General features: G+C 27.5%; 2 protein-coding genes across 3 annotated transcripts in view; one reads left to right on the top strand and one right to left on the bottom strand.

Annotated features, from left to right (window-relative positions):
- The first annotated feature begins 2,187 nt into the window (after positions 1–2,187).
- On the top strand, positions 2,188–8,525 carry LOC113389046 (signal recognition particle receptor subunit alpha homolog). The gene is made up of 10 exons (XM_026626095.1): positions 2,188–2,406; positions 2,469–2,721; positions 2,801–2,923; positions 2,992–3,033; positions 3,104–3,236; positions 3,323–3,467; positions 3,566–3,731; positions 3,793–3,935; positions 6,316–6,679; positions 8,024–8,525. Exons 1-10 carry the CDS (start codon positions 2,290–2,292, stop codon positions 8,452–8,454), a joined length of 1,917 nt encoding a protein of 638 aa, XP_026481880.1. The 5' UTR covers positions 2,188–2,289; the 3' UTR covers positions 8,455–8,525.
- A 2,296-nt stretch (positions 8,526–10,821) lies between these two features.
- Positions 10,822–11,676, bottom strand: part of LOC113389051 (60S ribosomal protein L22-like) — a 10,234-nt gene continuing 9,379 nt past the window's right edge. Inside the window, exons 1-2 of one of the 2 annotated variants that reach the window (XM_026626100.1) lie at positions 11,579–11,671; positions 10,822–11,337 (exon numbers count right to left, since the gene is read on the bottom strand). In XM_026626100.1, coding sequence (XP_026481885.1) covers positions 10,855–11,280 — 426 coding nt within the window. In that variant the 5' untranslated portion in view covers positions 11,281–11,337; positions 11,579–11,671 and the 3' untranslated portion in view covers positions 10,822–10,854. Of the gene's footprint in view, positions 11,338–11,578; positions 11,672–11,676 lie in introns of those variants that run through there. The other variant, XM_026626101.1, reaches the window with a different exon arrangement.

Raw genomic sequence — 11,676 nt, 5'->3', positions numbered from 1 at the left:
AAAATGGTATGTTTTAGTACAAGATATCTTACATATGGAAAACTGAATAAGGTATATGTATTATTTAAAAAATTAACAAAATGCTGTACAATCATATGATGATTATAATTTATATTAAAAGTTGCAAGAATTTTGTGTAATTTATCTCTGTAGAAAGCTAAATCACAATATTCTCAAAATTTTTTAGTCCATTCAATTACACTAAAAATAAACAATGTTAAAATTAGATATATTGTAGAGATAAATTACACAGCTTTTAAATAAATAAATGATATTTTATCTAATTTTTTATCTAAATTTCTCAAACTTCACATTCAAATAAGAATAACTTATGAAATTTTTAGAAATCTATATGAAATTAACGAGGACATATTTGTTGATTTTTTGAATTTTGTGTAAACCTAATAATGACTGAAAATATTTAGCAGAATATCTACTATATATAAATATAATATAAATAAATTTAAGTGTAACTTAAAAAATATTCAATAATTTTTTAATATAACCAGTATAACAATTAAAAAAAAATAATTATATACTCTAAAAAATTCCACAAAATTATTTATAGATGATTATTTGAGAAATTAAAATTTGTGTAAGCATTAATATATATACATCATGCATTGATCTAAATCTAAATCTCTATAAAACTCTACATCTAGTAAATAAATTAGTATACTTCCTGCATTTTCTGAAAAATTGCAGAAGATAAAAAAATGAACAAAGACAGATGTTATTTTCAGATGAAGGTGCAGTTTTTATAAGTATATTTCATAATAAAATCACAGATATAAAAGAGATCATCAATTTCAAGATTTACCAGCAAATAGTTTGGAAGATAATATGAAAAATTTTAGAGATTTTAGAAAATGTGGGAAATACTGGCAGTCGACTGGATCCTTTATTCTGCATTGTTGATCATCGAGTCAAAGTAATTATAAAAATCAGACTGTATTTTATTAAACTGCTGAAGAAAATGTAAACTAGTTGGAAGTGGCATTTAGCCTTAAGGCAAATTGCATGAACTTACTGAAATGTGTAATAATTGACTTAATCAACTGAAACTGAGATTTAGGTATTTAGGTAAAATTATTTTACTGTTTATTTTGCAGATAACGTTTTTGATTAAGATTTCTTATCAAATATTCTCGAACATATTTAAATTAACTGAAATTATATTATTTAGAGTGCACAAATAGCACATATGTGCCTAAAATTGTACTTTATTACTCGAATTTTTATGAATCAACCAATTTTTAGACTGTTTACTGCAAGAACTTTATCGTCATGTTAAATTTCATAAAAAACATGGAAATATTCTTTTTTAAACAAGCTTAATAAATTATTTTGAGAATATTAAGGAAATACTGGCATTATTTTATATATCATGTTTGTAGTTTTTGATAATATTTAATGATTCAATTTAATATTTTAAATTTAAATTTAATGATTCAAATTTTATGGTAGCATTTTTCACACAATTAGAGAAGTTCTGTAGACTGCTCACTTATTTTTTTTAATTCCAAAGTAATTTCTAATCAAATTCCATATCAAATTTATTTAAATGGCTTTTAAATTTGTAAAATTCAAATTTAGACAAAAGCAACTTTTGGCACAAATTTTGACTATCAATTTTTTTCAAATTTGAATACATTTTCAAATTTAAATGACCGTTACATTTTAGTAAATTGTTTAGGATCATGATATTATGAAAAATAATATATTAAAAAGTTTTTTTTTAAATTGTTTCGACGTTTTTCATGAAAATTAACATGGCAATAAAGTTTATGCACTAAACAGCCTTATGAAACTTGATTAAGTTATATAAATTAATTAATATTTGAAATAATAAGCTGCAATTTTAGAACATATAAGCACGTGGTCTGTGCGCCATATAGTGACAGTTAAATTTAAATGTGTTTGAAAGATATCAGTTGGAAATCGCAATGTTTAGATTTAATTGAAACCAAAACTTTATTTTTGAAATAAACAGTTGTAAATTCTATCCAAATATCTATTTCAGGAAGTTCATGCAACTTGCCTTTAGGCAAAGCGCCATTTTCAAGTTCATTCTTTTATCTCCATGTTATTTACATTCATTATTATTATCCATCCATGTTATTTACATTCTCTAGCACCGACCTGAAGGTGACGTCAGGTGCGACGTGTCAAAGTGTAAAACGTCAATTCATACAAATCATAGTGTAGTACAATTTTTGCATAGGTGATATTTTTATTTAGATAATTTTAGATTTTAAAGGGTTAATTGTGAAATAAATTTATTATATAATGTTAGATCTATTTACGATATTTAGTAAAGGGGGCATTGTGCTCTGGTGCTTTCAGAGCACTAGCCACATATTTGCACCATCTGTAAATGCACTTATTAGAAGTGTCATATTGCAGGTAAAAAATAAAACGTAAAACTTAATTCATGGAATTATGTTATATTCTATTTATCTTTTTAGGAGCGATCTGGAAAAAATACCTACGACCACGATTCCTTAACATTGCAATATAAATTAGACAATGAATTTGAGCTGGTGTTTGTTGTTGCCTTTCAGAAAATTTTGCAACTGTCATATGTTGATAAATTTTTAAATGATGTACATTTAGAGTTTAGAGATAAGTATAAGAATGACTTACAAAATAAAAGGTATTTTCAAGAATTTGACTTTGGTGCTTGTTATAACAGTATTCTGCGGGCGGCTGAAGAATGGGGTATGGTAAATTAGAAAGAAATATATAAAGTATATTATTAAAACCTGCGTTTGTTGTATGTAGTTATTTATTTCGTCAGGTCGGACTCAGGCTAAGTTACCTAAACAAATGCGTTCTTTTGAAGATTCTATGAAATCTAAAAAGACAGTTGCTTCAATGATTGAAAGAAAGGGCGAGGAAAAAAAAGACACCAAGAAGAATGGTAAGATAATATTATATCTAATATATTTTACATTTGAAATTTAACTTATGTGTATTTACCTTTTTTAGGTAAACAAAAGGGCAAAAATGTTTGTTTTGATGAAGAAGAATGTAAGATTTCATGACATCAAACTCTAAATTGTCGAAATTATATATTTTATGCTTTATTTATCATTTACAGTAAATACTAAAACTGTTATTGAACCGGTGCAAACAAATAATACAAAAAGTGACGATCCAAATGATATAATCATGCAAAATCGATTGAAACTTGCACAAAAAATGGGAGCATCTAAAAAGAAAGTTGAAAAAACGTGAGTTGATACTGATATAATTATTTGGTTAAAGATTATTAATTCAGATTTTTTGTTAAAATTAATAATTTTTTTTTTTTTTAAAGTAAATCTCCAAAAGCTGAGAAAGAAAAAGCCGGTAAAAAACCTAGAATTTGGGAACTAGGTGGAGGTGCTCAGGATTTACCAACACTTGATAGATCTAAAGATAAACCTGAAGACGCTAAAAGCAACTTTACACATTCTGCACCAGTAAGATTATTGATTTATAATTATTATTATTATTTATTAATATTTATATTTATATTATTGTAGTAATGTATTTAATAATATTTATATTATTATTGTAGATGGTTGGTCAAATGCAAGGAGGTATCCGTGATATAGAAATTGATTCAACTGATGATGAATCTTCTGAAGAAGATGTTGTTAATTCCAAAAACACTCCAAATGGTTATTCCAATAAAATGAACGGCCAGGCTAAAAAAAGTGGTGGAATGTTTTCTATGTTTAAAGGTAAGGTATTGTTTATAATTAGTTTTGAGTATTTTAACTAATTACATTATTTATATTCAAGGGTTGGTTGGATCTAAAAATTTGTCCAGAGACGATATGCAGCCTGCTTTGGATAAATTAAAGGACCATTTAATAGGAAAGAATGTTGCAGCTGATATTGCTTATAAACTTTGTGAGTCGGTGGCTGTGAAACTTGAGGGAAAGGTAAGTGAACTAGGATTTATACAATAATTGATAATTTATGCTTGAATTTCACAGAAAATTTAGAGTGATTAAAAGTAGATTTTGACTGAAATGATTTGCAGTTCCATTTTATTGTTAATGATTTTTTTTAATATATATATATTAGTGATGTGCCAAGTCGAATCAAGTGATTCGAATCATTCGAATCAAGCCTTTAACGACTTGATTCGAATCAGATTTTACTTGATTCGAATCAACTCGCATCAAGCCGCAAAATATTTACTGTGATAAAATATGTATTAACACAAATTTTTCATAAATATAAAATTTTTCATAAATATAAATATAAAAAAATGTTTTAATTTAATTCAATATTATAATAATATAAAAAATAAATATCATAAATATAAAAAATAAATAATGAATTAAATCATGCGAGCCACCCGACTTTAATATGCTTAAATGTATCAGCCAACTCCAATCGTCTTTGTGTGACTTTAACCGCATTCATCGACTAACTATATCATCCGACTTCATATGAGCCAACTCGAATCAAGCGGCGATATGAGTTATTCCGACTTCATGACTCAAACCGAATCAAGCGGCGATATGAGTTGTTCCGACTTCATATGAGCCAACTCGAATCAAGCAGCGATATGAGTTGTTCCGACTTCATGAGCCAAACCGAATCAAGCGGCGTTACGAGTTATTCCGACTTCAATTCTGATTCGAATCATCCCGACTTCAAGCCGTTCGAGCGATATGAGTTACGCGATACAATGCGTCGTCGTTCTTGCGTGTTTATTTATTTTACGGAGCGCTGAGAGCGATTTTATTCGTGAAATATCAATACCCAATTTTGATAATAATTAAGTGTTTTAGATTTTAAATGTTATCAGAATAAACCACTCGAAATTATGAAACGAGTTTCGGGAATCTTTCAATATAATTCTCTTTTGAAACAATTACTAAACACCAGAAAGTCAGTAAATAATATGTTAACTTCTGATTATGTAAGTAATGGCAAATTCACATTAATGAAATTAACTTTCAGCTCTCAGTTTAGATGCGATCCTTTACTGATTACATAGTAAAATAAACAATCGACCCATGATTCCAAATATTATTTTATATGCTTTAGTGATGCACAATTGTTTGGTAATCTATTATTGTAAATTAATTTGAAGATATGTTTTAGCCGTCCTCAAAATTACATCATTTTTAATAATTTTCAGAATATACTTTTTGATAGTGATTTATGTTTACAATTTCTACTTTGTCGGTTATATTGGTTAAACTGACAATTTTGATTATAAATTTGGATCACTTTTACTAAATTAATACATCCATCATTTTTTTGTCCATATATATACTTGATTCGAGTTGATTCGAATCATGATTCGAATCAGGTTTTTTTCTGATTCGAATCATTCGAATCGGGAATTTTTCGAGTCGGCACATCACTAATATATATATATAGATTTTGTTGTGTATAAATAGATATATAAATGTATATATGGATTTTTCATCGAAATTTCATATAAAAATGTAGGTTTTGTTGTGTATAAATGGATATATAAATGTATATATGGATTTTCCTTTGAAATCTCATATATAAATGTAGGTTTTGTTGTGGATATATAAATGTATATATGAACTTTCCTTTAAAATCTTAAATATAGATGTAGGTTTTCTTGTGTATAGTTGGTTATATAAATGTATGTATGGAATTTCCTTTATAATATCATATATAAATGTAGGTTTCGTTGTGTATAATTGGATATATAATTGTATATATAGATTTTCCTTTACAATCTCATATATAAATGTAGGTTTTGTTGTGTATAAATGGATATATGAATGCATATATGGAATTTCCTCTGAAATCTCATATATAAATGTAGTTTTTGTTGTGTATGGTTGGTTATATAAATGTATGTATGGATTTTCCTTTATAAATTCATATATAAATGTAGGTTTTGTTGTGTATAAATGTATATATGGGTTATCCTTTATAATTTCATATTTAAATATAGATTTTGTTGTGTATAAATGGATATATAAATGTATATATGGATTTTCCTATAAAATCTCACATATAAATGTAAATTTTGTTATTTATAATTTAATATATAAATGTATATATGGAATTTCTTTTGAAATCTCATATATAAATCTAGGTTTTGTTGTGTATAATTGGATATATAAATGTATATATGGAATTTCCTTTGAAATATCATATATAATCATAGGTATTTTCGAAATAAACAGTTGAATATTTTACTTAAATATCTGAATCTGAATTCTCATTGATAAAGTCGATTATTTACACATATCGCAAAGTTCATGCAACTTGCCTTAAGGCAAAATGCCCTTACAACTATTTATTTCCATTCTTTAGGTTTTGGGAACATTCGACACAATAGCTGCAACAGTTAAACTCACTTTACAAGAATCTTTAGTACAAATTTTATCACCAAAACGCCGTATCGATATACTGAGAGATTGCCTTGAAGCCAAATCTCAGGCTAGACCTTACGTGATGACTTTCTGTGGAGTAAACGGTGTCGGAAAATCAACAAACCTGGCTAAAATATGCTTCTGGTTAATTGAGAACAATTTGAGTGTTCTGATAGCCGCTTGTGACACATTTAGAGCAGGAGCTGTGGAGCAACTGAGGACCCATACGAGGCATTTGAATGCTTTGCATCCGATGGAGAAACATGGAAACAGGACCATGGTGCAGTTGTATGAAAAGGGATATGGTTAGTAATAGATAGTTGGTAATTGTATATAAATACTAGATGACCCAATAGACGTTGTCCTGTACCCATATCTACAATTTCTACTTAAAATAATAATTATTGTTTTTTAAATTGCTCTTCACGCCCAAAATGCATATACATTTATAATATGAGCGATGTTAAATGTAGAACTGCTTTAAATAAAATGATGAGTCTCAATTCCCACATTATATTGGAAATTGAAGTCTTTTAAACAGTATAACATAACGATAACCAAAACATAACACTGGTACTTCATGTTGGATTAAATCAAATTAATTATTTATTATTTAAGATATCCAAAATTGCATCTTAAACTTCTCCTAATTGATATCGTGATAGCCGAATTGTATGTATTCATCTTTACTTTCCCATTTGTTGATATAAAGTGAAATTTTTACGAAATTTAAAAATATTGTGGAAGGATTAGTAAAAGATGCAAAGAAATATATAATGTATATATATATATATATATATATATATATATATATATATATATATGTAATATTGAAAAAAGACTATATTGAAAATTTAATATCCAAATCTTGTGTTGGCGCCCCCTAAGTAGTGCGCTCGTATTTTTCGCATGCATCGCATTAAAGGTAGGACCGGCTCTGATTAATACCAAATTTCATATTTTAAGTGAATTAATTTGCCATATTTGTTCATATGTGTATGATTCAATCTGCCATACATATACTGTATTTTATATTATTTTAATTTTTGGCACATGTCAGCTGCTCTTTGACAATAATAATGTAGACATTTCATTTTTCTTATTCATAATCATAAATTTGTTATACATATTTTAATATTGTCTAGGTTCATATGTAAATTGAAATTTTTGGCAGATGATAGTTTTCCTTTGTTTTCAATGCAAACAATGACATGTCGTTTTTTGCAATTTTCTCCATTCATTCTAAAATATTGCACATTTATCCCAGTACTTTATAATCACATAAATCCTAGAAAATTTCCTTAACAAACTTCAGAAAGATTTATCAAAATCCGCATAATCGTTTAGGAGGATTATACAGTGAGTGCTTGTAATTTAATATGAACTTTATATGATAGCAATAAAGCTCAAATTGATTCTACTATTGATTTTAGTTGGAAAACGTTTGTATGTGAAAAACAAAAGGGCTGATTTTAGGGTTTTCTTGGCAATTATTCGATTTTTTCTCGTCGTAAGAACCATCCTTGGACATCAACGAACATTTAAAAAAAAAATGGTCCAAATTAGTTCAGGCGTTGTTGAGTTATGCGCTTACCAACACATTTTGCGATTCATTTTTATATATAAGATTATCATTTGTTTTATTTTAGGAAAAGATGCTGCCGGTATAGCAAACGAAGCCATCCGCTTTGCTAAAGACTCCCACATCGATGTGGTTCTTGTGGACACTGCTGGTCGGATGCAAGACAACGAACCATTAATGAGAGCCCTAGCCAAATTGATCAAAGTCAACGAGCCCGATTTGGTGTTATTCGTCGGCGAAGCACTTGTAGGTAACGAAGCAGTTGATCAATTAGTCAAATTCAATCAAGCCTTAGCTGATTATTCCTCAAATGTAAACCCCCATATCATTGACGGCATTGTATTGACCAAATTTGATACTATTGATGACAAAGTCGGAGCAGCGATATCTATGACATATATTACTGGGCAACCCATTGTTTTCGTTGGTACAGGACAGACTTACACGGATCTTAAGAAATTAAATGCTAAGGCTGTTGTTCATGCCTTGATGAAATAATTATGAATATTTATGTCCTGCTGTTGTAAACCGTTGTATAAATAAAAGGTTTTAATATACTGGCACAATTTTGGGAAATTTAAAAGATATCTTTCATTGCTCTATTGCCTTGTATATATATATAAATTTTGTGTGAATGTTGTATCCGAATACTATTCGGAAAGTTTTGTGGTGTATAAATGAATATATAAATGTATATATGGAATTTCCTTTGAAATCTCGTATATAAATGTAGGTTTTGTTGTGTATAAATGGATATATAAATTTATATATGGATTTTTCTTTGAAATCTTATAGATAAATGTAGGTTTTGTTGTGAATAATTAGATTTATAAATGTATACATGGATTTTCCTTTTATATTTCGTATATAAATGTAGGTTTCGATGTGTCTAAATGAATATATAAATGTATATATGGATTTTCCTTTGAAATCTCATATATATAATCATAGGCTTTGTTGTGTATAAATAGATATATAAATGTATATATTGATTTGCCATCGGAATCTCATATATAAATGTAGGTTTTGTTGTGTATAAATGATGTGTATATAAATGTATATATGGATTTTTCCTTGAAATCTCATATATAAAAGTAGGTTTTGTTGTGTATAAATGAATGTATAAATGTATATATGGATTTTTCATCAAAATCTCATATATAATCTAAGGTTTTGTTGTGTATAAATGGAAATATAAATGTATATATGGATTTTTCCTTGAAATCTCATATATAATCATAGGTTTTTTGTGTATAAATGGATATATAAACGTATATATGGATTTTTCATCAAAATCTCATATATAATCATAGGTTTTGTTGTGTATAAATGTATATATGGATTTTTATCAAAATCTCATATATAGTCATAGGTTTTGTTGTGTATAAATGGATATATAATGTATATTGGGATTTTCCTTTATTATTTCATATATAAATGTAGGTTTTGTTGAATATAAATGGATATATAAATGTATATATGGATTTTTCTTTGAAATCTCATATATAAATATAGGATTTGATGTATTTAAATGTATATATGGATTTTATATCAACATCTCGTATATAATCATAGGTTTTGTTGTGTATAAATGTATATATGAATATTTCTTTGAAATCTCATATAAATGTAGGTTTCGATGTGTTTAAATGGATATATAAATGTATATATTGATTTTTCTATTAAATCTCATATATAAATGTATGTTTTGTTGCATATAATTGGATATATAAATGATTTGCCATGGAATCTCTTATATAAATGTAGTTTTCATTGTGTATAAATGGATATATAAATGTATATATGGATTTTCCATTGAAATCTCATATATAAAATTAGGTATCGATGTGCATAAATGAATATATAAATGTATATATGGATTTTCATTCAAAATCTCATATATAAATGTAGGTTTTGTTGTGTATAAATGGATATATGAATGTATATATGGATTTTTCCATGAAATCTCCTATATAATCATAGGTTTTGTTGCGTATAAATGGAATATATAAATGTATATATGGATTTCCCTTTGAAATCTTATATATAATCATAGGTTTTGTTCTGTATAAATGGATATATAAATGCATATATGAATTCTCCTTTGAAATCTCATATATAAATGTAGGTTTTGTTGTGTTTAAATGGATATATAAATTTATATATTGATTTTCTATCGGAATCTCATATATAAATGTAGGTTTCGATGTGCATAAATGGATATATTGATTTTTCATCGGAATCTCAAATATAAATGTAGGTTTTGTTTTGTATAAATGGATATATAAATGTATAAATGGATTTTCCATGGAAATCTCATATATAATCATAGATTTTGTTGTGTATAAATGGATATATAAATGCATACATGGATTTTCCATTGAATTTGGAAGCATATGATAGTACAGAAATGTATAAGATATAATTTGCACACTACAACCATCAGTATACAGTAATAAATTAAAATAATGTTTGAGATCCATTAGAGGCAAATTCAAATTATGTATTAACATGGAATAATGAAAATATTTAAAAATTCTATATTTAGTCTACTACTTCTTTTCTCATGAAGTTATTAACTTTACAAGATTTTACTTATTTATTTTAACAAATGATTTGGAGTTTAACCATTTGATTTTGTACAAATTTATGCATTTTTATTTGTGGAGCTGATATCTGTGGATATTGTCAACTAATATTGTACAAAATTATTAAATTCCTAGAAATTTTGCTAGTGCATTTGTGAATTTATATGCAGTGCAGTGATAAGTTAACAGGTTAAATATTTTTCATTCAAATTAAATACCTGAAATAAAACTACATCTCAACTTTCTATTAAATACAATAATAAAATAGAATAATTATTTATATTTTATTATCATAAAGATTATTTTACATTTATTCAACATCTTCATCATCATCATCGTCTTGTGATGAGATCTGGAAGTACCTCAATTCATAGGAGTCCTTGCCACCATCGACAACACGGATCCAATCGCGTAAGTTGTTCTTTTTCAAATACTTCTTTGTCAAGTATTTAAGGCACCTTTTCGAGAAGGGGATATCAGAGATGACAGACACTTTCATTTTTTGGCACTCCAACGAGACGTTGTTACCAAAGTTGTTGGTCTTTCCGTTGACCTTTATCCTCTCTTGCAAGTATTTTTTGAAGTTCTGTACATCCATAATGTTGTCTTCGACGGGGGTGGTGCAGTCGACGGTAAATTTAAGAGATACCTTCTTTTTCTTCAATCCCTTTCCGCGAAGTTGTTGTTTTTTGCCAGTTTGGACTGGGCCTTTCTTTGCTGCTACTTTCGAAGCCATTTTCAGCACGTGTTTTTTTTAATCAGCCGGTGATTGAAGTAGAGCAGCTGTGCAGTCCTACAAATATTCACAAAACATTAGTAAAAATAATCACACCTGGTAATAAAAAATAGTTAGAAGTATCCTTGGCGTAAACTGTGTACTGAAAATATGTTAACCACAAAACTTGCAGTGACATTCGAAGTGAGAATAAACAAAGTTATTCAACACAATATCAACATAGTAATATTTTTACGTAAAATAGCATAAAAAGTATATTTTTGAATATAAAACAACAGGGTAATTGATATTTACGTACTTTTACAGCCACAAAGAAATAATTCCCATGCGAACACGTATAAATTCACAAGGCATAGAGAGGGAAGCGGGGCGAGCAGAAGGCAAGTTGATCGTGAT

The sequence above is a fragment of the Ctenocephalides felis genome, unplaced genomic scaffold (genome assembly GCF_003426905.1).
Source record: "Ctenocephalides felis isolate EL2017-DRISC unplaced genomic scaffold, ASM342690v1 CF-g0.4_SCAFFOLD_03573, whole genome shotgun sequence".
NCBI lineage: Eukaryota > Metazoa > Arthropoda > Insecta > Siphonaptera > Pulicidae > Ctenocephalides > Ctenocephalides felis.
This window is presented reverse-complemented; position numbering and strand designations above follow the sequence as displayed.